The sequence below is a fragment of the Sinocyclocheilus grahami genome, unplaced genomic scaffold (assembly GCF_001515645.1).
Source record: "Sinocyclocheilus grahami isolate Dianchi unplaced genomic scaffold, SAMN03320097.WGS_v1.1 scaffold312.1, whole genome shotgun sequence".
NCBI lineage: Eukaryota > Metazoa > Chordata > Actinopteri > Cypriniformes > Cyprinidae > Sinocyclocheilus > Sinocyclocheilus grahami.
In genome coordinates this window covers 675,462-701,639 of record NW_015505491.1, presented here as the reverse complement: position 1 = coordinate 701,639, position 26,178 = coordinate 675,462, and the positions used below count along the sequence as shown (strand labels likewise).

Here is a 26,178-nt window from a genome sequence, read left to right as displayed (position 1 = left end):
ATTATGATAATATGCATTTCTGTGAAACTTTACAGTTTTATTTGCTTTTTGCATTTTTAAAAAAATAACTTCCATTGCGTTACCATTATGATTTAAAATCATAAACTAAAAATCTTAGAGATCATATTAATACTGGCACTCAAAATATAGAACTGAAACTAAAATTGTAAACGTCTAATTAAAGTCGGCATGAAACGTTGCTTGAAGCCCATTTTAATTCAGTAAAGTGATGTTATTCAGAGTAAAACCGCATAAATGATTAACTGCATTGTGAAAAAATGGATGTTTCATGTTGACTTTAATAAAATGCAACTTTTGGTTCACAAGCACCTAGGGCTGCACGATTATGACAATTCATAATTGTCGATTAATCCCTTGAAATTGTAATTGCGATTATTAATTACGATTATCACAATTTACATTGAATGATGTTTATACCATTGTTTGATGCAACTGCATGCCGTATTTTTATATGAAAATAAACAAGCTGAAAACAGTCTAACTGAAAAACCGTTACTATAGTATTAAGCCTCAAATGTCAAATATACATCGGATTGGTTTCTTCTTTAAATTATAAAAAAGTACAAATATGACTGGTATTATAATGTTATACTAAAACAATGGAAAAAGCCTTAAGATAACATGTAGAAAGAATAAAAACATATCTTAAGCGTGCGGAATAACATAAGTGGACTTTGAACGATTAATTGCCGCTTTGAACGATTACGTAATTGTGGCATCCATAACCGTAATTGCGATTAGAAATTTGATTAATTGTGCAGCCCTACAAGCACCTTAAAAAAGTACCACTTCTTCAGTTGAAATCCTGCCTGTGTCTGCTAAAAACTCTAGATGTTTCCAAACACGCATCTCTTGATGTGCAGGATAGATCGAGCACACAGTACATTTCAGATGAACTAGGAAGATATACATTTTATTTATGGCAACCAAAACCATCTCCTGACAAGCCTGAGCAGAGATGGGAAGTCGCGCTCTGTTTGGCACTTCCAGTAAACGCTGTGATATCACGCACCAGGAATTGAGGTCACCTGTCTCAGACGAAGACACATCAAAAGAAAGCTACAGAAATGAGTTTTCATCATTTGGCAACTACATGTGGCCTTATTGACATGAAATCTGCAAAGACACATTTAGTTTGATTGTTACATCTGTATCTATGTTTGCTGATCAGTTAAATGCAACACTGTTTATTGAAGTGTACATTATTTTAATTTACATATGCATGAGATTTTATGAATTTGAGAATATCGTGTGTATTGGGCCAATTTAAGTCAAGGATGCATTTGTAAATCTTTTTTTTTTCTTTTCATTTTGCTTAATTTTAACCATGTGCTTCTTGCTCAGATTTGATTCTCGTGTTAGTGCAAAGAGACCCATATCATGTTCAGGAAAGTGGCCTGTGGGAATTCTGCCGCTCTGTGAAATAATGTTATAGGCTACACTATACTGTCCCCTCCAAAGACATGCTGATTTTGCCCTGCAAATCTTGATATCTGCAATAAACTTTGCACATCATTTTTCTTAAAAATCATGTATATAGTTTGCAGTTTCAACAGGTGGAAGAGCATCTGCTAGAGGATCTGTAGTATGATGAAACAAAAAGTAACCGTCAATTTCCATCAGCTGTTTTAAGACTGTAAGATGATGCAGAATTCCATCAAATGTAAAAAAAAAAAAATAAAAATACTGACGATTTCTTCAACCAGCTTGCCTTTGGAGGGAGCTTTCCCTTTGACCTACATAACACTCTCAAAAATGATCACCTTGTTCTCCTCCGTTCCAGGAGACAGAGAGGCCAGGCTTTTAATGTCAGTGTCAGGGGCCATGTATTCGAGGTGATGGGCTCCCCACACTGGTTTGGTCAGATTTTCCCAACGCTGCATGCAGGAAAAATGAAAACACACAATGATTTGAAGCAGCTCATGTAGTCCTAATGTATGCATTCTGAATAAAATCAAGCTAGTTTAGCGAAGACAACTACAAGTCATTTATTGTAGCTGTGAGAATTACAATTAACGACAATCAGACTAAGCTTGTGTCAACAAATCTGTGCTGACATTTCCATTTAGTGTGTCCGTAGGTTTTCCCACGTTATCCCACATTATTTTCAAGGACTGACAGAGTTAACACTTGCAAATGACGGTTTACAGTTATTTATAAATCAGACCCAGATTTATTCTTTGTACGGTTGTTCTTTTGCATTTTTTCGTTAGCGGAAGCAGTAATAATTTTTTTTTAATAATATTAAAAATATCTGTATGACATTATATCCTGCAGTTCTTCCCTGTTGTACCGAATATCTATACTTTTCAAATTATATCAAAGTTAGAAATTCAAATATTGTGACAAAATTAATTTTGTAGGGTGCCACAAGTTTGTTAAAATTTCCAAAGGGTGCCGCGACTAAAAAAAGGTTGGGAAACACGGAGTTAGAGGACAGACACTTTTAAAAACTAAACGGTCAATGCAGTGCACCACAAAGCAGGAGTCAGATTTGATTTATCACGTGAGGAGAGTGAGTAGAGTTGACTGAAAAGAGTGAGGTGAGAAAGACAAGAGGATGGCAGAAGATTGTTTAGAAAGGAAATGCAAAGGCGCCTGTTTGGCAATATTTTAGATTTTGAAAAGCCTATTGACTGGAAGTTTTTTTAAACATTCGTTTCTTATTTATTTGGTTCCACAGTGTTTGCTGATTACTTTATTATTTAATCTTTGTGTATTTTATTTATTTTATTTTACATCAAGGTGTATATGCCGTGCCTCCAAGCTTTCTTATTTGTTTTGCTAATAAGCGTTCTGTTTCTTATTTATTTGGTTCCACTGTGTTTGTTGATTTTCAGTTTTATATACCCATTTAAACTTTGTGTAGCCTAAGTAATTTGTTATTTTATTTAGAGTCGAATTGACCTCCTTGGTTTCTATGCAATTTTTGTCAACAAAAAAACGCTGTTTAAAAAAACTTTTATTGTATTTATTTAATTTTTTGATTGTATTGCTTGTTAAACACTTAAATGGGAAATACATTAGACTTTATGAAATGTAAGACTCAACGTTAATTTGAAACAAGACTTCCAAGGAAAATTCATTGTTTTTGGTCGTTAGTTTTTTGGATCTCAATTACAAGAAAATTACAAAATATAAAAAGGCAGAAGTAGTACAAATAGCAAAAAAATATTACTTACACTAAGTACAATTAATGTTAGATACCAGGGTTATTATAGTTCACTAAAACTTGAAACAAAACATTTTTCGTTACTTGAAACTACTTTTATGGGATTATCTCATTTTCAGTTAGTTCATCTTGATGTACTAAAATAACTACAAGTAAAAATGAAATTAACATGATAAAAAAAAGATATACATATTTAAAAAAAACTAATGAAAAATTACAAAAAAACAGAGAATTAAAATAACCCAATATATATTCAGATAGTCATGACAAAAAACATTTTTTTGTGTGTGTCTGTGCTGCTTATTTTGAACATAAAAACAAGTTACAACAGAGGTTTTCCTCTGAGTTTTTTTCATAGTGTTGATTTTTGGCAAATTGCTCGGAAACCAATGGGGCTCAATTTGACCCACAACACAAAAGTTATATCGAGTTTTTGAACACAACACAAGGGTTAAATGGCATAAATACTGACAGGTATATTTTCCAGCACTCACCATGCAAACACATGGAGTTATAATGGACCAGCACCACTTCATCCACGGGAATGGCCGGTAACCGATCATACGGGCAATATCGTCCATGAACCTGTCAGCACCTGCACACAGCGGCATGAAGTCAGCGCTCTTTTGGGTGTGTGTGGGATTACAGCAGTGTTACTGTCAGCACAGGGTCCTACAAGCTACTCTTATAAGAGAAATGCCTACAGTACTCATGATAAACTGATGAGACGAGAAGAGAATGGAAAAACAGCTGCATGAAGAGATTCTCACCATAAACCCACGCGACAACCACGCATTCCCAGAATGCTTGCCACAGTAGGGTAATTCCACTGGCTGAGTAGTAGTCAAAAAGCTGGAAGACGTACATCCCTCCCTGGATATGAAATCAAAATAGACCCGTTTTACTTAATAAATGCCTCACAATCAGTCATGTTGTTTTACAGAGAAAGAATAAATACAAATATGAAATTTCCCACAAATAGTAGAATAATATAGTGGTAGAATAAATATATACAAGCATACAAAAGATTGGGGTTGGTATGATAAAAAATATTGTGAAATATTATTAGAATTTAAAAAAACTGTTTTCGTTTTGAATATATTTAAAAATGAAATTTATTTCTGTGATGCAAAGCTGAATTTTCAGCATCATTACTGCAGTCTTCAGTGTCACATGATCCTTCAGAAATCATTCTAATATGCTGATTTGCTGTTAAGAAATATTTTTCTGAATTTCACCAGAGACGAATTGCTGGACATTCGGCAGTACACACCACCCGATATTTCACCGGTTTTCGATTATTCTGATGTTTTGCTGGACATTGTAGTCGGGGGAGCAGCGGCGCTGTTCAGACGCTTCAGGACGCACAGACGGGGGAAGTGAGCCGGCGCGCTCGTGAAGCTCAGGCAGCGCAGATTCAGGACGCCGTTGCCGAGCATCCATCTGGCGAACCTCCGCTCTCTACCCAACAAAACGGACGAACTCCTTCTGCTCTCCCGGACAAATAAGGATTTTTCAAACTCTGCTGCTCTGTGTTTCACGGAAACCTGGCTGAAAGACGCCATTCCGGACAGAAACTATCAATGTTAAAAACCGTGATGCATCTTTTGATACATAAATAGAAAGTTCAACGGAACAGCATTTATTTAGAAAATTAAAACTAAATATTATATGAGCATTGTAATTGTATATTCATATTATATGAGATTTGCACTTTCAAAATTTAGAACACAAACCCTGACTTGTAATTGTTTTATTTTCAAGCTCTAAACCTGAAATAAATGACATTTTATAAAACAAAAATATGCCACAATGGAGGTTGCAACTACAAAATGTTGATTTTAATTATATTTCCTATTATTTTCCCATAATCAAAAACTAATATTAACCAGTAATATTATAGCTCACTGATTAAATTCCTAGTTCCACCCTGCATTATTAATATTTGGTTTCACCCTGAGGTGAGTGAATAATATATTCGTCATGAATGTTGTTTCATGTTGTCTTCACAACAATTTGTCACCTTCATCTGTGTTTGAAAAACACAAATTAATCAATATCACAAATGCTACTTGTCACGTTATTTTCACTTTGATTCTTTGAAGTTTCCATATGTAAAGCTTCGAGTCACTGTGAGCTTTATGAGTCACGTCACTCCCACATACGGCAGCAATTTTGACTGAAGAAAGATCAGTCTCTGAATGAGAGCGTGACGATCTAATACCCAGAGAAAGGACTTGTGACAAACCATTATATTCTTATCTGACTAATGGCGAGCCACACGACTGATGCTGATATTCTCACAGCTGATGAAGCGGTGTTTCATTAAGAGGACTCACCTGTGTAACCATGGAGAGATCTATAATGAAGCATAATAAACAGCAGATCGCCACAGCGATTTCACGCTGATAGCGCATGTAATACTTTCCAGGGAAAAGATCAAGAATGCCAGTTACGAAACCCTCCACACCAACAAACTGCAGAAAAAAAATAGCGGTCAAATGTGTTATTAATGGGCTCACTTCAAAATCAAACTCAAAATATTTTCAGTTGCGTGGTGATATTTTACTCAAAAACACACAAGGGCAGTTCTCCAGCAAATGAAAGGAAAATGTCCTCTGACAGCTGAAATAAAGTTAGATTTAATATTTTATGTTTCTTATGTTTAAGTTATGTTTATGTTTCTTACTAACGAAAATTATATTTAAACTAAATTTTTGTTGTTGTTTTAGTTTTAATAATATACTTAGAAAATATTTTGAAAAAAACTGCCAGTGACAAGTTATTATAATTATTATTTTTTTATAGATTACAGTATTAGTTTGTAGATAAATATTTTTATAAATACTTTATAAATACTAAAATATTAATACAAAATATTAAAAGTCAGTTGATACATTTATAATTTAGAGGAAATGTTAATGTTTTTAAATTGTCGTACTGAAACTGTTTTGTTTGGAGATTTTAACATAAATTGGTCAGACAAACGTAGTAAGCAAAAACTGAAATCAATTACAGCAAAACATTTAAGCAGTTAATAAAAGGTCCAACAAGGATAACAAAAACAAGTATAAATCTTATTGATCTGGCATTTACAAATAAACCTGAAAGGGTAATAACAATATATAATCTTCTGACAGGTTTGTCCGACCATAACATGATCCTGGTTGTTAGAAAATTAACAAAGAAACGTTTGCGGAGTAATTTTCATCAAACTTTTAAACCAGGAGTAGTAGGCCTGAGAGTAAAATTACAAGATTTGAAAATTATATAATAAATATTAATTGGGATGATGCATTACAAATTGGTGACCTGGACAAAAACTGTGAAATTGTGATGCGAACCACTGAAAAAATGATTCAAAAGTATACACAACTGTTAAAATGTAGACAAAATAGTGCATCCCTACCATGGCTAAATTCAGATATTCATCAACTAATGAAAAAGAGAGATCTTGCTTTTAAAAAGTCTTTGCTTACAAAAACACAGACAGCTATCCTAAGTTTTAAATCGTTAAGAAATAAAGTAGTTAGTGAAATGAGGAAGGCGAAAACTGCATATTTTGAGCAATTGATTGCAGAATCAGGAGGAAATAGCTCATCTCTTTGGAAGTGCATTAACAAACTTTCTAAACGAGAAGGCACACAAAGAAAACCATTGTTGGAGCTGTGCATAAATGGAAGACTTAGTACTGATAGCACTGAAATTGCCAATGAATTTAATAGATATTTTATCCAGTTTGTGGAAGAGCTTGCTATATGTTTTAAACCTGTACAATTACCTCAAAATGCAATAAATGACACACCCTCATCCTTTTATATCTCTGAGGTTGATGAAGATAAGATACTTCAAATTATTAATCAATTGAATAATTCAAGGGCTAAGGATATATTTGGAATGGATACCGCATTCGTAAAAAAATATAGTGCCTGTTTGCTAAAGCCCTTTGTAAATTTGATAAATTTATCTATTAGAGAAAGTAAATTCCCCTCAAATTGGAAAACTTCTATTATAACCCCAATTTTTAAGGCAGGATCAGTTGATGAGGTTCAGAATTATAGACCAATTTCTATACTCCCTGCAATCTCTAAAATTTTGGAAAAGTTGGTAGCTGAACAACTTATCAACTATCTAGAAAAACATGATCTACTTCACTCTAAACAGTTTGGTTTTAGGCCTAAGTATTCAACAGAAATGGCAAACTGCTTTCTCACAGAATTTATTATTGTATTATTAATGTAGTAGGCGCAGTGTTTTTAGATCTCAAAAAGGCATTTGATACAGTGAATCATGAAATGCTCCTACATAAATTAAATTTGTTTAGCTTCTCTCAGCAGGCACTGAATTGGTTTAGATCATATTTAGAATCTCGAGATCAGTGTGTTAAAATAAATAATTCAAGATCAGCTTTACGAAACAATGAGATGGGTCTCCCTCAAGGGTCAATTTTGGGTCCATTGTTGTTTTCCTTATATGTCAATGATTTACCAAACTGTTGTAAGCAAACTAAATAAATGTCAGTTATATGCAGATGACATGGTCATTTATGTATCAGCACAGACTCCACGCTTAGCTGTAGATATATTAACAAATGAAATGACTGGTGTGTGTCACAGTGGCTGCAAAACAACTGTTTGACCTTGACTTGTTCAAAAACGGTCTCAATGTGTTTTTCAATTAGAAGGAAGGAAATTAGTGGTTTTATAATTAAGATCAATCAAAAGGCAATAGAGACAGTTAACAATTTTAAATATTTAGGTGTTATTTTAGATTCTCATTTGAAATTTGATGTGTATGTAAAGAGGCTGTGTAGAACAATCAGAACAAACTTGAATTGTTTTTACATGTTTAGACCATATATATCTCTAAAAGCAGTTATACATTTATACAGTTATACAGCAGTTATACAGTTATACAAGTTATACATGCATGCAATGGCCTTTTCGCATTTATCTTATTGTGTGACTGTCTGGAGTCAGGTTTCTCAACTGACTATCAAACCTGTTAGATCTCTATATAAACAAACACAAAAAATTTTGGACAAGAAACCAAATAGATGGCATCATTGTAATATTTTACAAAAACATAGTTTGCTTAGTTTTGAAAATTTTATTAACTTGTCTCTTATTAAAATGGTTTTTAAATGTGTAAATAATCTTGCTCCAGACATTATATGCCAATTAATATCAAAACAGAGTAGTAAGGGGATCACTACAAGAGTTGCAACTAATCAGAATTTTAAAAAGTGGTTCAAACAAAAGCAGGTTTGTGAACACTGATGGTCGTAGACAGTGTCAGTTTTTTTTATTTTATTTTTTTTTTACTTCCGCTTAGTTTTTTGTGTGATTATTGTTTTACTGTTGTTAAAAAAGCCTAACCAGGGACTGGGGCTGCAAATTAACCTTTGGCTAGAAGCCTATATGTGGAGCATCGGCTGCTTGAAATTGTAGCAATGTTATACTGCATTGTCCCTGTTAAATAAACTAATGATAATAAATATTTTTGATATTTTTATTTTCCAGAGTAATTTCACAGATTTCTGTGGGTGGCATTTTAAACTTTGGCCATTCATATCATATAAAAACCACACACGTAATCCTTAAAATGTCTGCATGTGAGCTGACCTGACTGTCCAGTCCCAGCAGTAGCAACATGACAAAGAATAGGGCAGCCCACACCGGAGCCACGGGCATCAGAGAAACAGCTTTAGGGTACGCTATGAATGCCAAACCGGGGCCTGTGGGAAGAAGAGGAACATGAGAGACGTGTCACCATGGGCTACAGGCCGCCCACAACTCAGACACACATACACACGTACAGCACCAATGTAACAGAGAGAGATAGAACTCAATCAGAGAGAGAGAGAGAGAATGAGAGATAGAAGCACCTGGATGAAGTGAAACGAACTGAGAGCTCGTGGGAAAAAGACGCGCAGGGAGTTGAGTTTTCCTACTGTTTATTGTTTTTTATTGCTCCTCTATATTGTTCATTTGAGTCTAATTCTTTTACTGGAGATAAGCCGTAATGTCATGTAGGCAGCGTGTCATTAGAGTAAGTGCATGCTAACATCGAGGCCGTCTAAATTGTTAGTCCTCTGCCATAATACTAGTAAGTATCACAGCACACAAGTCCACAAAGTTATGGCAGACAAATTGAACACAAAACTGAGTCTTGAGTTTGTCGTCTAAAATATTCTGTAACTTGATTTGTGTCCTAAAATTTAAAGGGACACAAACAGCTTCTGCGAGATGAAGAAATGTAAACTGAACTGAGTCGGCCGATAATTGTGCATTTCGGTCTAAATTGAGCTGCTTAACTATTGTAATCATAACAGAAGCACAACTAAACACTTGAAGGGGTCACATAACATATCATATTTATTATTTAATTTATTCCACTGATGCTGTTTGTAATGTTTTTCACAAATAAAGGGTCATTGTTTAGTTCATTATCATGATAAATGAGTGGTTTTGCCTTTATGACTTCTATGTATGCACCCTCTTTGCATATGAAATGAGAAGCGAAGTTTAGCTGCGCTCACTCGCATTGTTTCCACTGTTTTGTATAGCTGCTCCATCTATCAAAAATAGCCTGAATTGCACTGTGATAGATTTATAAGACATTCTGCATGGAAATGAGCCACTCAGACTGATCAGAAATTGTTAAAAAACAAACTTCAGTCTAAAGTTGAGATTCTTCTGCTACACACAACAGAATCAACACAGGGTTTAATGTATTAGCTAGACATTTTACTCTAGTTAGCACTTTAAGCATTTAAGAATAATAATATATTTCATACTTTGTCAATATTTCATTACTGTGACCAGAGTGCCATTTTATAGAGTGTCAATTTATGCTTCAGTCACGTGTTGAAATATTATTATTAATATAATAATACTGTTATGGTAATATTATGGCATTAGTTTTTAAATAAACATTTTTTATAAATAACACAATTTGAATACAAAAAATATATAAAAAAAAAAATCAGTGGATATGTTATGTTTTCTTGATATGCATTAAAGTATTTTTTGTAATCTTAAAATCAGTAATCAAAGACATTTCCATTAATGTTCTGATAATAATTTCAGATTTCATTTTAGATTTTACTGAATAAATTAACACATTTCTATGTGTGGCATTTCAAACATTAAAGGTGCACTAAGTGACTTTTGAAAAACACTTTTGACCACAGCGTCGGACCGAGTCCGAGTGCACATTTAATATCATATAAAACCCTCACACATCATCCTTAAAATGTTTTCATGTGAAGACCATTCAAAATATGCTTCAGTCACTGATTTCTTATGTTGAGATTCTTCTGCTATAGAGATTCTACAGGAACAATACATGCTTTAACATATTTTCTATATATTTTACTCTAGCTCTTTAGGAATAATAGTATATATCATACTTCATCAATATTCCATTACTGTGACTGGACGAGTCATGTTATAGGTGTCAACTGATGCTTATTGTTATTAATTTATGGTAATTTTACAATATTAGTAGATAAACCTTTCATAAATAATAAAATGAGAATAAAAATATTAAGAAGTCAGTGGTTACATTTTTCTTAATCTGATAGCAATTGCGAAAAAACTAAAACATATACTGTATATACAGAATGTATATGTTTAATGTTGCAATCTTGAAAGCAGGAAAGATTTAGAAAGATTCTATTTTTGAATTATCTTAACAATAGGGATGCACCGAATTTTCAGCAACCGAAATAATTCCGATGAAAATAGCAAAGAAAGCTCTTTTGGTGTTCGGCCGAATAATCGAAAAGACTGAATAAATTGTACCGAACAATGATGTGATGCGATCAAATAGCAACCAGCGAAGAGTGAGAGGCGCGCACTCTTTATAATGCAGCACACATGTCAGCAGTGTGGAAGCATTTAAAACTGTCAGAGAAAGACGCAAAAATCATTACAAGCACCGACAGCGAGAGACTGTTTAGTACTGCATCGCATGTCTTCGATGAGAAGAGGAAGGGGTGATTGTTGCTGGTTACCGTATGATGATTGAAATCGCGAAATGACCTTAAACAATTAGTAAATAAACTGTTTATGTTTTACTGTATATGTTTTCTAATACACGCATGCATTGCATGTATTCTGACAGCGCTGCACAAACTCGCCGCGCTATCTGCTTGTTAACCAGGGTTCAAAGTCTGCGATGAACCAGTGTTACTCGTCAGTTGCTCACACATTTTTATGAATTTTTACAATGTATGTGACAATGCGATATGTACAACGTATTCGTAATGAGAATCGTTTATACAGCTGCTGTTGTCAACAAAAAGAAGCATTGAGGTCTTCTATGTTATGTTTTCTTGATATGCATTAAAGTATTTTTTGTAATCTTAAAATCAGTAATCAAAGACATTTCCATTAATGTTCTGATAATAATTTCAGATTTCATTTTAGATTTTACTGAATAAATTAACACATTTCTATGTGTGGCATTTCAAACATTAAAGGTGCACTAAGTGACTTTTGAAAAACACTTTTGACCACAGCGTCGGACCGAGTCCGAGTGCACATTTAATATCATATAAAACCCTCACACATCATCCTTAAAATGTTTTCATGTGAAGACCATTCAAAATATGCTTCAGTCACTGATTTCTTATGTTGAGATTCTTCTGCTATAGAGATTCTACAGGAACAATACATGCTTTAACATATTTTCTATATATTTTACTCTAGCTCTTTAGGAATAATAGTATATATCATACTTCATCAATATTCCATTACTGTGACTGGACGAGTCATGTTATAGGTGTCAACTGATGCTTATTGTTATTAATTTATGGTAATTTTACAATATTAGTAGATAAACCTTTCATAAATAATAAAATGAGAATAAAAATATTAAGAAGTCAGTGGTTACATTTTTCTTAATCTGATAGCAATTGCGAAAAAACTAAAACATATACTGTATATACAGAATGTATATGTTTAATGTTGCAATCTTGAAAGCAGGAAAGATTTAGAAAGATTCTATTTTTGAATTATCTTAACAATAGGGATGCACCGAATTTTCAGCAACCGAAATAATTCCGATGAAAATAGCAAAGAAAGCTCTTTTGGTGTTCGGCCGAATAATCGAAAAGACTGAATAAATTGTACCGAACAATGATGTGATGCGATCAAATAGCAACCAGCGAAGAGTGAGAGGCGCGCACTCTTTATAATGCAGCACACATGTCAGCAGTGTGGAAGCATTTAAAACTGTCAGAGAAAGACGCAAAAATCATTACAAGCACCGACAGCGAGAGACTGTTTAGTACTGCATCGCATGTCTTCGATGAGAAGAGGAAAGGGTGATTGTTGCTGGTTACCGTATGATGATTGAAATCGCGAAATGACCTTAAACAATTAGTAAATAAACTGTTTATGTTTTACTGTATATGTTTTCTAATACACGCATGCATTGCATGTATTCTGACAGCGCTGCACAAACTCGCCGCGCTATCTGCTTGTTAACCAGGGTTCAAAGTCTGCGATGAACCAGTGTTACTCGTCAGTTGCTCACACATTTTTATGAATTTTTACAATGTATGTGACAATGCGATATGTACAACGTATTCGTAATGAGAATCGTTTATACAGCTGCTGTTGTCAACAAAAAGAAGCATTGAGGTCTTCCTGCGTGATTCCGCCAAAATAAAAGTTGAGAAAAAGCAACTCTATCAACATTCATAAATGTTAGTATTGTAATTTTACTGTTGTTCTGTAAAATAAAATAAAAAGTAAGACAATAATAATGATAATAATAATTACAACAGGTCTGTTAATACATTTATTATAACATTCACACATAGTGTTCAACTTAGGATCTGTAATATTTTCCAATGTTTTAAAAGAAGTCTCTTCTCAGCAAGGCTGTTTTTAATTATACAGTAAAAAATACATGCCTGATTCAAGAAGGGGGTCTGTTGGCCATAAAATATTATTTTACTAACTTTAAGTTAAATTGTGCTTTGTTGGTATAGTGTCTTCTAGAATGTTAAAAATGTTAAATATTTTTAAATTGTTGTTTTGTAATTGATTTTTTTCTTTGAAAAGCAAGACAAAACAGTAAAAAGCACATTTTGGCTATTTAATTTATGCAATGGTGAAAAACAATTGGCAAACTACATGAGGAAAAAAACTCGAAAAACCGTGTTCGGTATTCGGCCTTCGGCCCAGTGTTTAATTTTGTTCGGTTTCGGCTTCGGCCAAGAATTTTCATTTTGGTGCATCCCTACTTAACAAGTTTCTATGGGTGGTAGGGGTGAGTGATATACCGGTAGAAATTTTGGACTATCGTCTCTACCACAGTTACACGCTTATGTGACGTTACTGTGCTATGTGGTCACGAAAACGTAACGTTTGTAAGCATTGCGCTTAAAAAAACAAGTTTTTTAAAGACAAGTGATTTGAAGCCATTGAAACAAAATCTGCAACAAAAAATAACTCATTTCGCTGTATATGCGCACTGAGAGAGTTATTTTTGCCGATTTATAGACCTTGAATGGTTAAATACACACTTGAATGTGTCAAAATGCCTGTCTTTGCAAGCATCCTCAAACACAGTAAGTCTTAAGTGAAAGCAAACAGCTGAGAAACAAAACACGTGTAAAAGTATATTGGATCAGGGCAGCTCTTAAAGTGACAGCAGTCTAATATTCCTGCTGTCTTTCATGTTAATCAAACAACAAAAGAGAGAAAATCTCTCACTGCTCTTGACTAAATCACTTTCGTAACTTTAATAAGAATAAATACATATTACATTTACACAGTGAAGAATATGTAGTGTTTTTATACATTTAATTACTTTATACAATGTATGAAGTATTTTTTATTTAATTGTTCCACTGTAGTTTTTTGTCCTATTGCTTGCAATTAGTTTCTTATTCTTATTTGATTGCTGTCTGTTTACTTGTCTTCAGTGAGCTATATCAACAAACAACTAAACAACTATATCATGATATATATTGTTATCATGGAATAGAATTACTCGGATCGTAATATACGATTTTGGTCATATTGCACACCGCTAATGGGTGAAATTTTATCCTTGCAATTATTAGAATAGAAGAATCAAACACCTTATCCTTAAAGAGTTTCTATGTGAAGACTATTAAAATAAGCTTCAGTCGCTGATTTCAAACATTGACATTCTATTGCTACACACAACAGGATCAGCACATTTGAACATATTTTCTACACATTTTACACTAGTTAGCTCTTGGTGTTTAGGAATAATCATATATACCATAGATTGTCATTATTACATTACTGTGACAGGACAGGCCAAGTTACAGGCGTCACTGATGCGTTTATATTCAAAAAGAGCCATTTTTACAGCTTAGTTTCAGTAAATGCTCTTTTTTAGCAGTTTTCAAAGTTTTCATAAAAAACATCATGTAAAATGTAATTTCTCATTATATGACCCCTTTAAGGAATAGTAGAGGTGGGATATTTTTTGTATTACCAGTGGATATTACGACACTGGCTTTGAACTAACAACTAGGCCTGATTTATGACAAATGTAGCAAGATCCAGGCAAATGTAATGGAAATACACGATGAAGAGCCAGAAGAGAGACGTGTCTTATATTTACATCAAGCGACTGTTTGGAGAAGGTTAGTGCTAGACATTAGCGTTTTTTTTTATCATGTTGGGGTTAAAGCAGGTGTTGAGTGCCGGCAGTGTACAGTTTTTCCACACGTTGGCTTTGTCTCTTAAGATGGATGAGCCTAATTGTGGAATGAGGCTAGGCTACGCTGTGCATGTCGGGCCTGCCCTGCCTGTGCGGCAGACGGTCGTAGGTGCTGACTTTAGGGCTGGGCTGTAGTAGAGGTGTAAATGCTAACATTAGATATCAGAGGTTTACCTGCATTGGCAGACTGCTCCAGGACCCCTCTTGAAATCGAGATGTGCACATCTCAAGAGGCAAAGTTCCTGGTTAAATAATCCTTAAATTAATACTTAAATAAAGCCAAAATATAGATATAGAGATATAAATAAATATATATAAATCACAAGATATATAAATATATATATATATAGAACGGGACTGAAGACAATCAAGGAAAACTAGTCAAAGCATCAAATTTATGATGGGGAGTCTGGTTTGCTTTCTAACTGTAACTGTCATCCGATTGTGTGCTGCAGGAAAATGAAAAATAAGAAAAAGCCACAAACAATGTGTCAATGGTTTCCTTCTCAAAATCATCTGGAAGTACAGCACATCACAACCCACTCGGACATCACGACACAAGCACACTGACCTCGAGATCTATTTCTAAACATCACACTGACACAGACAACACACTAGAAGACACGGACCAACACATACACACACACTCATTCCTACACATGTACATTCATAACATGTCTGTGTGTGTGTGTGTGTGTGTGCATATGTGCATTCTTGATGTTTTCTAAAAGGGGCCATTTTTTATACTTTATTTAATTTTTTTAAAAACATGCGGGCAATCATATTTCAGGTTTCTGATGCCTGAAATCCAAGCATCCCAAATAAAATAAAAGATGCCTCTTCCATGTAACGCAGTATTATATATTTCATTTACTTGATTAAAAAGAGAAATGTTAAGTTTCTTTTATTTCAGATAACATTTAGTTTAGAAGTAGTGAAATGTGTTTATGGTTTTAGTTTTAGTTAACTACAATAACCCTGGTTCATTAGCTACAGTACATCTGTGACAGTAGGGGTACCACGAACAAAAGTACTAAAATTAGTGCAGATTACAGATTATCAACTAATTTTGGTACCCAAGTGACCAAATCTGTCAAATGTAAATCTGTGTATTATGTTGAATTTAAAACAACAATATGAACATGAAAAAGAGACTTGAATGGTTACTTCATTGATAAATAATTGCAACCTACACTCAATTTAATTTGTTAATATTTAAATGAATATTAAACTTAATTTGGCATCATGGAAAGCTGACTGAAAAGAGCAAGGACATGCGATTCCTCATGATTTGACCCCTTTAAAGCATGCGGTACACTGGTAGGTTAACCCCAACATGTATGAGCAGCGATCCGATTAAAATTAATTCATTTCAAGGACGTGAGGGTCACTTTGTATGAAGTCCGTGGCATCTTGCCAGGTCATTTAAAAATATTATCACTTCATACTCATTTAGTCTTGCTGCACAGTCTCTCCTTCAGGCCAAGAACATGTTGTCCTTTACTGAGCCTCACAAACCAGTGCACTGCTTCTGCGCCGCGAGCTCAACTGAGTCTGAAATGACAGTGCTAATTCACCATGCAGGGGTAAGAATAAAATACCACTAGCACTAAATGGAGCTCCGCTGTATGATTTTAAACCAGGGCTAGATTTATCTACCCAAGGTTTCTTCATACCTAATTCAGAAGCTTAGTTAAATTACATTTAATTTCCATTTCTGGGGCTAACTTTAGTTTGAATTTATATTTTACACAAAAGGTGAATTATGATATAGTTCGATCATTTTACTGATTCTGTAGATTTAAATTCTGTTAAATGCACATGCTACAGATGATGGGTCCATGAGTCAGTAAATATGAAAGTATATATATATATACGTGTGTGTGTGTGTGTGTGTGAAATTTTATATAAATTTCTAAGTGAACATTTTTCAAACAAATTGCAAGAAACACATTGAATTAAACATTACATTTTAAAGCAGAAAGAATTAAATAGTATTTTCTTTTAAAATGTACTCTAGTAATATTTGTTTTATTTACAACTCAAAAATGTTATTTATTTATTTTTTTAATTTATTTATACAGTGCATGAAGAAGTTGGCTAAAAAAACAAACATTTGTAAAACATTTGACTAACTTATGGTCACTGTTCTTGATTAAATCAGTACAGAAAATATAGGATTTGCTTTCCCTATATTTATAATGTGCACTCGTATGCATTTTTCTTCATGCAACAGCCTTTAGCAAGACATTTATGTAAAAAGACATGAATTTAGTGTCAATCTTGTAGGACGGTCATGTTATGTACAGATTATTAGTGATAGCTTCACAAAAATCGGAGTGACAGAAAGGCTTCGTCTGGTGTTCACACTTTAAATGTGAAACATGTAGGCCTATGTGTTATAAACTAACACGTCTACATGCGTGAGCGTCACACAAGAACATGTGGGGCCTTAAATTTCATGCTGCATACTATTAGTATAGTCTGTGATGCATGTTCATTTCGATCATGAATGATCAGGATTCATAATTATTATTAACCTAAACATAAAATTTGAATTAAATTGTAATCAATGTCTATGTAAATGTGTATGTAAAATCAAGGCATTACATTTTGGGAATTATATATTCCTCAGTGTTTCAGGACACAGCAAACGGGAACAAGACTGTACTAATTGTGATGTCGAAAACTCACAAACATACACACACCTGCATTCAGAACAGACAGACACTCTCTCTCACACACACACACACACACACACACACACACACAATCCCACACAATACAAAAAATAATGAGTGACATACAGTTGTTAATGAACTATTATCTGTTATTTACCATTAGAAACTCACGCACACAAACAAGTATGCACGCACGCACACACACACACACACACACATACACATAAAACAAACTGCTAAGTGTCTGGTCCCTTTCACAGTAATATGACTAACAGCAAATAGCATTGTATATAAACATGATCTTCATTTATATTCTGCTTTCAATTATATTGTCAAACCAACAATAAACATTTACAGTAATACAAAATTCAAGTCACATATCAAACTGCATTGAAATTAATTTACTGTATAATATCATCATCACCACCATCATCATATCACATATGTTCATGACTCACACAATGCATGTTTCATTCATTTTTAGCAGATCATTCTTGCATTAAATATTGATTTCATAAATGATTTACAAGAACCAGCCCCAGGTCAAAAATGCATTCACTTATGTGCACTAAAAACAAGTGGAAGTGAATTATTACACTTGCATTAAGATGCATGTTGTTTCAGGGCTGGCAGACACGTAAATATCTTACCATCCAAAATAGTATATAATCTGTAATGAAGTAAACCACTGTAGACTCTTACCTGATTCAGCCACTTTAGAGATGTCCACACCTTGCTCGGATGCCATGAAACCTAAGATGGAGAAGACCACGAAACCAGCAAAGAAACTGGTGCCACTATTAATAAGAGCCAGAACAAAAGCGTCCCTGAAAACAGAAGAAAACACAGACGTTAACTGTTGTGGCATCTTTATTTAAATCCAGTCAGATGGTTGTGTAACACATTAGATGCATTATAAAAGACATATAACAATGCCACCTTATTGTCTGTTAAATATTCTTGAGCATAATTAAAACTATTGCTACAATACATTCAATCACTTATCTGCTCACGGTTATACATGAAAGAAAATAATGCATTAAATAACATCTTTTTATAATCCACTGCACTCTTAAAATGTATAACCTTGAATTTGTACATACTAAAATGTATCGTAACTGTGGTTACAATAATTTAATAATTTTTCTTTTTTTATCAATAAATGATAATAATCATAAAATATAATACAGTTATAATAATACTTTAAATTATTATGAAAATATTTATTAACAATTATTTAATGAATAAAATGAATTAATAATAAAAAAAAATCTAAATATTGATTTAGACATTAATTATATTCATTAAATAAATGAGTAATTTAGTAATGATATTAACTTCTCATTTAACACACATTTTTAACAAGTGAACAAGCTGAATTTTAAAAATGTGCATGCATTTTTAATCTCAAAATTTCATAGTAGCATATTCGGTTATGTCTCATTTTGCTTATTTAAATTTTTTCAAAATCTTAAAATATTTTATTTACAATTTTAAATTAAATCATTCCTGATTATCAGTGTATATATAACCAGCTAAAGTACTCTGTACATTAAAGTCAAAGCAAAGAACTGCTGATTCAGTGCATCTGGTTACTAATGTATCCAGGACATTTGAGATCTACTATTAAAGTGAGTGGCCTTTGCTCTTTGCTAGCCACATCAGTCAAATCCAGCTTCATATAAAACAAGGTCAGGACCCTCTGATGGCGTGAACGTACTAGACACAACGTCTTTCAAAAGGAAAACACACTGGTTCAGAAAGTACACAAGACGCCATAACAAAAATGTGTCCTTGTCTCTTCAAGGCTGTGACGGATGCTTACTTATAGCAGTCATTGTTGAATCGGTTATAGCTGCCGAGGGCCGTGAGGGCCCCGAGCCCGATAGCATAGGAGAAAAAGATTTGAGTACCAGCATCGATCCAGACCTGAGAGAGACAGACAGAGTAATGACAGTCAGACAAACAGATCCACCTCTGAAATGATTAATGAGCTCAAAGTGGCTCCAGGTACTCTGGAGAGAGACATAAAAGTCGAGTTTAAAAATTTGAACGTTCTTAGAAACACTAAACTGAAACAGTTATAAAGTATTGTGTATCAGACTTATAAGCAGAGAGAGAAAAGTAAATAAACTGAGAAAAAAAATGAAGCTTATTGAATTACTTTTACATTTATTTATTTGGATAAAAGCGTATGATTTTATCCAAAGCGGATGGGAGGATTGATGCTCGCAAAGGTGAAAGAGAAAACTAAAGGTCTCACCTGTGCCTCTCCTAGCTTAGACCAATCAGGTTTGACATAGTACATGATCCCATCATAAGCACCAGGAAGTGTGACGCCCCTCACCAGGAGAATAATCAGGACCACATACGGGAACGTGGCAGTGAAATACACAATCTGTCGAAGACAAAAATACAGACAGACAGACAGACAGTCAAGTCAACTGTTTTCATTCCTACAACTCACCGCTTAAAGAAACACCCAAAAATCTGCAAAAAATTTTTGGTTCTTCAGATTTGGAGAAAGTTAGCATTACATCACTTGCTCATCAATGGACCCTCTGCAGTGAATGGGTGCCGTCAGAATGAGAGTCCAAACAGCTGATAAAAACACAATAATCCACACGACTCAATTGAATCTTGTGAACGTAAAGCTGCATTTTTGTAAGGACCAAATCCATCATTAAGGTCATTTTAACTTTAAACTGTTAGTTCTGGACAAGATATCAGTCTATAATCCATAATGACACTTTCTCCATTAAAAAAGTCCAACCCCTGTTGTCCTCTCACGCCAATATATTTGCTTAGAAGTGTTTTGGACAGTTTTTTTTACTTATAAATGGTGCTTGATCTGTGCATATTTCTCTCCCAATTCAGACGAGACGACTTTTTTTAAATGGACAAACCAACATTATGGACAGAGGAATCATATTTTAGCCAGAAGCAATGGTTTAAAGTTAATATCAATTTAACAATGAATTTATTTCTTGGAAACACAGCTTTTCGCTTCACACGACATTAATTTATGGACTGGAGTGGTGTGTGGATTTACTTGTAGGTTATTGTGATGTTTTTATCAGCTGTTTGGACTCTCGTTCTGACGGCACCCATTCACTGCAGAGGATCCATTGGTGAGCAAGTCATGTAATGCTACATTTCTCCAAATCTGTTCTGATGAAGAAACAAACTAATCTACATCTTGGATGACTTGAGGTAACTGTTCAGCAAATTTTCCTTTTTGGGTGAACGATTCCTTTAAGGTGTTTATTAATACTGTTAATATTGCTCATACTGTCGTTGGGTATTTGAAGTATAAACATTAAACTCTGGCACATAACTCATCCTCCACCGCATATGCAGCAGCCATGACTGATATCTCAAATCATGTTTGTTAAGCAGAGATGTGATATTATTTCTCAGAAAGATCAGACTTAGTAAAACACCCTAGCAACGACGTTGCAATGTCCTGGTGACCATTCACAACATGAGTTTTGCATGAGAAAGTAGCAGTTATATTTTATTCAGAATATTTGACAATATGTTATTTTCCATGATTAATAAATGTCCTTGTTTGCTAAATAATTTTGGCAGTCATTTATGTGGATTTGCTAGATCGTAGAAAACTACATATAATCCAGATAACATAAACTAGTTCAACACAATATTATCAGTAAATTTATATCAGAGAATCTGCTGCGTTGCATCTCTGAAATACATTTTATCTCTCTCGGTTCACAGCAAGGACGGTGTTAGTCACATGCTGAGCATTGTGTCATGTGAATGAAGATGAGACGCATATACTGCATGTCTCAATGCCTTCTGTTATCAGATCACCACTGATTTTTCAGCAAGGAGAGGTTTATTGATTCAGCGGATGGGTCCAAATGCTCTGAACTTTGAACTCTGATGATACGAGACAGATTGTTATCAGAGAGCATTTACATGAGACTTGCTCATTCCAAGCCTTGCTGGTTTATGGACTTGGCTCACATGCCAGGTATGGTCTTACAAGCCTGGCAGCCTTCTGTAATTGCTCCATATAGACACACAAATGTAGGACAGCCAATTCTAGATCAAGCCCATCGCATTAAAAGCACGCCGCTCAGCCACAGATCTTCAATTGTTCCTGCAAACCCCGTCTCCTGAATTCCCTCGGGAAGACGAGCTCAACTCAAAAAGTACAATGCTGCCCGATTACAACAAAAACACGGTCACGGTTTAGGACATGCAGTGCATGGTGAGAGCTTTCTGAATTCTCCACGTCATTCTGCGACATCTTTGTCTGTCCACAGTCCAGAGCCATGTCACCTGCACAATTATGGATCCTGAAACATCAACGAAAAATGGTCTAATAATCTCTCTACCACACTAGACTCTAGTCAATGATGGGTGAAAATTCACTGGTCATATATAAATAATTATTATATTATTATATTAATGTAATATTATTATTATTTTAATAAACATTCTAATATATTAATATTATGGAATTATACTATTCTATATTATTATTAGTGCTGTCAAATGATTAATCGCGATTAATCGCATCCAAAATAAAAGTTTTTGTTTACATAATATATGTGTGTGTACTGTGTATATTTATTATGTATACATAAAGGCACACACACACATAGCAACTATTTTTGCAAATATTTACATGTATTTACGTGTATATATTTATATTCATATAAATTATATCATATATAAATATATTAAATGTATAAACGTAACATATTTTTCTTAAATATATACATGCATGTGTGTGTATTTGTATATACATAATAAATATACACAGTATACACACATATATTATGTAAACAAAAACTTTTATTTTGGATGCGATTAATCGTTTGACAGTACTAATTATTATTATTATTAAAAATCAATTTTGAAATAAAAAAATCTGTATTATTTATTATATATTTTATTCATATTTATTTATATAACTTATTTTATTCATTGATGCATTAAATTGATCAAAAGTGGCAGTAAAGACATTTATAATGTTACAAAAGATTTTTATTTCAAACAAATGCTGTTTTTTTTTACTTTCTAATCAGCAAATAATCAAAGTTTTCAACATTGATATTGAAGAAATATTTCTTGAGCAGCAAATCGGCATATTAGAATGATTTCTGAAGGATCATGTGAAGCTGAAGACTGGAGTAATGATTTATTAACAGATAGTATTAGCTGTCTGATGCATGTCAGTTTAAATTAAATATTTTTACTGTAGATCAGATCAGACTTACATCCATCCCACTTTCAACTGACTATAAAGACGCAGAAATAAACCTGAACTAAAAATACTGTCAGTAAACAAACTCTGTTCTAATTCCCATGAGGCCTGTGAATCTGGGGTAATCTGCCGCTTAGTATTTCTGCCCCGTAATAATTAATCAGATTCTGAAATAGTCAATTAGCTCACTGTAACACTGGCTTATTGTGTGTGTGTGTGTGTGTGTGTGTGTGTGTGTGCGCGTCAGTCGTCTGAATGAGCTTGACTCAACGCTTACTCACAGTGTCCTTTCCATCAAAGAAAAACTATGAAGGAAAAACACGAGCTAGGAACTAAATATGAGTTCAAATAACCTACTTTCCACTGTTTGCCTTCTTTAGCTGTTTATTAGAAACATTAAGCCCTGCTTTGAGTTCACAGGAGTAACTTTAGTGCAGAAGAAACGTGTCCGTAATACAAGGATGACCTTCTATACAGTAATAAGCAGTAGAAATAAAATTAAGTTATTATATTACTAAGGGTTCATATGATCCCGCCTCCCGGAGAGAGAATGTGGCTGTTGGCCATTTGTACGAGCACCTTGTCACGTCCCACTGCAGACACCCGCTCATGACCAACTTTATTATGTATACATAAAGGCACACACACACATAGCAACTATTTTTGCAAATATTTACATGTATTTACGTGTATATATTTATATTCATATAAATTATATCATATATAAATATATTAAATGTATAAACGTAACATATTTTTCTTAAATATATACATGCATGTGTGTGTATTTGTATATACATAATAAATATACACAGTACACACACATATATTATGTAAACAAAAACTTTTATTTTGGATGCGATTAATCGTTTGACAGTACTAATTATTATTATTATTAAAAATCAATTTTGAAATAAAAAAATCTGTATTATTTATTATATATTTTATTCATATTTATTTATATAACTTATTTTATTCATTGATGCATTAAATTGATCAAAAGTGGCAGTAAAGACATTTATAATGTTACAAAAGATTTTTATTTCAAACAAATGCTGTTTTTTTTTACTTTCTAATCAGCAAATAATCAAAGTTTTCAACATTGATATTGAAGAAATATTTCTTGAGCAGCAAATCGGCATATTAGAATGATTTCTGAAGGATCATGTGAAGCTGAAGACTGGAGTAATGATTTATTAACAGATAGTATTAGCTGTCTGATGCATGTCAGTTTAAATTAAATATTTTTACTGTAGATCAGATCAGACTTACATCCATCCCACTTTCAACTGACTATAAAGACGCAGAAATAAACCTGAACTAAAAATACTGTCAGTAAACAAACTCTGTTCTAATTCCCATGAGGCCTGTGAATCTGGGGTAATCTGCCGCTTAGTATTTCTGCCCCGTAATAATTAATCAGATTCTGAAATAGTCAATTAGCTCACTGTAACACTGGCTTATTGTGTGTGTGTGTGTGTGTGTGTGTGTGTGTGTGCGCGTCAGTCGTCTGAATGAGCTTGACTCAACGCTTACTCACAGTGTCCTTTCCATCAAAGAAAAACTATGAAGGAAAAACACGAGCTAGGAACTAAATATGAGTTCAAATAACCTACTTTCCACTGTTTGCCTTCTTTAGCTGTTTATTAGAAACATTAAGCCCTGCTTTGAGTTCACAGGAGTAACTTTAGTGCAGAAGAAACGTGTCCGTAATACAAGGATGACCTTCTATACAGTAATAAGCAGTAGAAATAAAATTAAGTTATTATATTACTAAGGGTTCATATGATCCCGCCTCCCGGAGAGAGAATGTGGCTGTTGGCCATTTGTACGAGCACCTTGTCACGTCCCACTGCAGACACCCGCTCATGACCAACCAGTCTCACAGTGCCTTCCTGACAGGGCACTTTGTAATATTTCCCGCCACACCCCCATTGCAAATAATGTTGCTATGGTTACCTTTCTGCCTCACTCCTGCACGACTGTGACAAAGCAGCAGTGGGTGGAGCTATGCAAATCAAGGTTACACAAGCAAGTCACACTGCACTTGAGAGCACAAGGGAAATGCAATATGATGCAGTCTTTGGCAAACACATTTTTATGAATTTATGTGCAGCATAATTGCAAGATTACATAAGTACATGTGAAATGACCTGCAGACTGACTGTTAAATTCTCATTAAAGTTTCAAATGAGATTAAAAAAAGAAGCTGGATTCAACTGGCTATTTGTATTACAAATCGCTGAAATTACTGGGAATATAGTATATTCTAATATACTGTATGCACTGTTCCCAGATATAGTGAGTATGTTCCTCACATGAAAGCTGTTACAAAAGTTCATCAACTATATCGTCTCTAATCATCTCTGTCCTCTCTCGTATGTACTGTTTGAAAGTCCAACCCATTCTAGTGCAATGATTCATCCAAATGAACTGATTCAAAATATAGGAATTTTTACTTCTTTATTTCATTTGATTTATTGATTGATTGATTTATTTTATTTTTTTTAAATACTAATAAAAATGACTGTTTTGAAAAAACTTTCCAAAAATCCCTGGAATATTCCAAAAAAATCCTGGAAAGTTTCCAAAGATTTATATTTTTGTGGAACCCGCGATACAATTTTTTAAAGATACTTAGATGAATAGAAAGAACAGCATTTATTTAAATTCTTCTGTAACATTATCAACATAATTACAGCCACTGTTGATCAATTTAATGCATTATTTCGGAATAAAACTATTAATTTATTTCAAAAACAAATATTACTGACCCCAAATGTTTGAAAGGCAATGTATTTTTAAAAAGATCACCTCCTTTTAAAACAGCACTTTTTGTAAGAAGCTTGTAGCTTTTGTAAGAGTAGCTTGACTGTAGTTTAACTAGTGTCTAGTAGCTTCCCCAATCAATACAACTGTTACGTAACCAAGCTTAAAGGGGGTCATATGATGCTTTTTAAAGATCATTATTTGGTGTATTTGGTGTAACAGAATATGTTGACATGCTTTAATGTTCAAAAAACACATTATTTTTAAAATACTGTACATTATTGTAGGTCCTCTATGATCTGCCTCTCTCAAACGCTTCGTTTTCTACAAAGTCCCTCCTTCCGACAAGCGCAGTCTGCTCTGATTGGCCAGCTGACCCAGTGCATTGTGATTGGCCGAACACCGCAAGCACTCATCGGAAATGTAACGCCCCTTACCATAATCGCGAGCTTCATCTTTCAAAATAAATGTAAAGACAGAGCCCGAAAGGGGAACAGAGTCGCGTGACAGACACAGTGATGAATATGTGTTTGCAGTACACAAGCCACGGTTAAGACAGCTGACTCCACTGTGATGTG

At 33.9% G+C, this 26,178-nt stretch overlaps 1 protein-coding gene across 1 annotated transcript in view; it reads right to left on the bottom strand.

Moving 5' to 3' along the window:
- Positions 1–2,523: 2,523 nt before the first annotated feature.
- Positions 2,524–26,178, bottom strand: part of LOC107601746 (sodium- and chloride-dependent creatine transporter 1-like) — a 50,447-nt gene continuing 26,792 nt past the window's right edge. The window contains exons 7-14 of the mRNA XM_016294032.1: positions 19,856–19,990; positions 19,418–19,521; positions 18,295–18,419; positions 8,818–8,930; positions 5,533–5,670; positions 3,964–4,066; positions 3,604–3,788; positions 2,524–2,550 (exon numbers count right to left, since the gene is read on the bottom strand). Coding sequence (XP_016149518.1) covers positions 2,524–2,550; positions 3,604–3,788; positions 3,964–4,066; positions 5,533–5,670; positions 8,818–8,930; positions 18,295–18,419; positions 19,418–19,521; positions 19,856–19,990 — 930 coding nt within the window. The remainder of the gene's footprint in view (positions 2,551–3,603; positions 3,789–3,963; positions 4,067–5,532; positions 5,671–8,817; positions 8,931–18,294; positions 18,420–19,417; positions 19,522–19,855; positions 19,991–26,178) is intronic.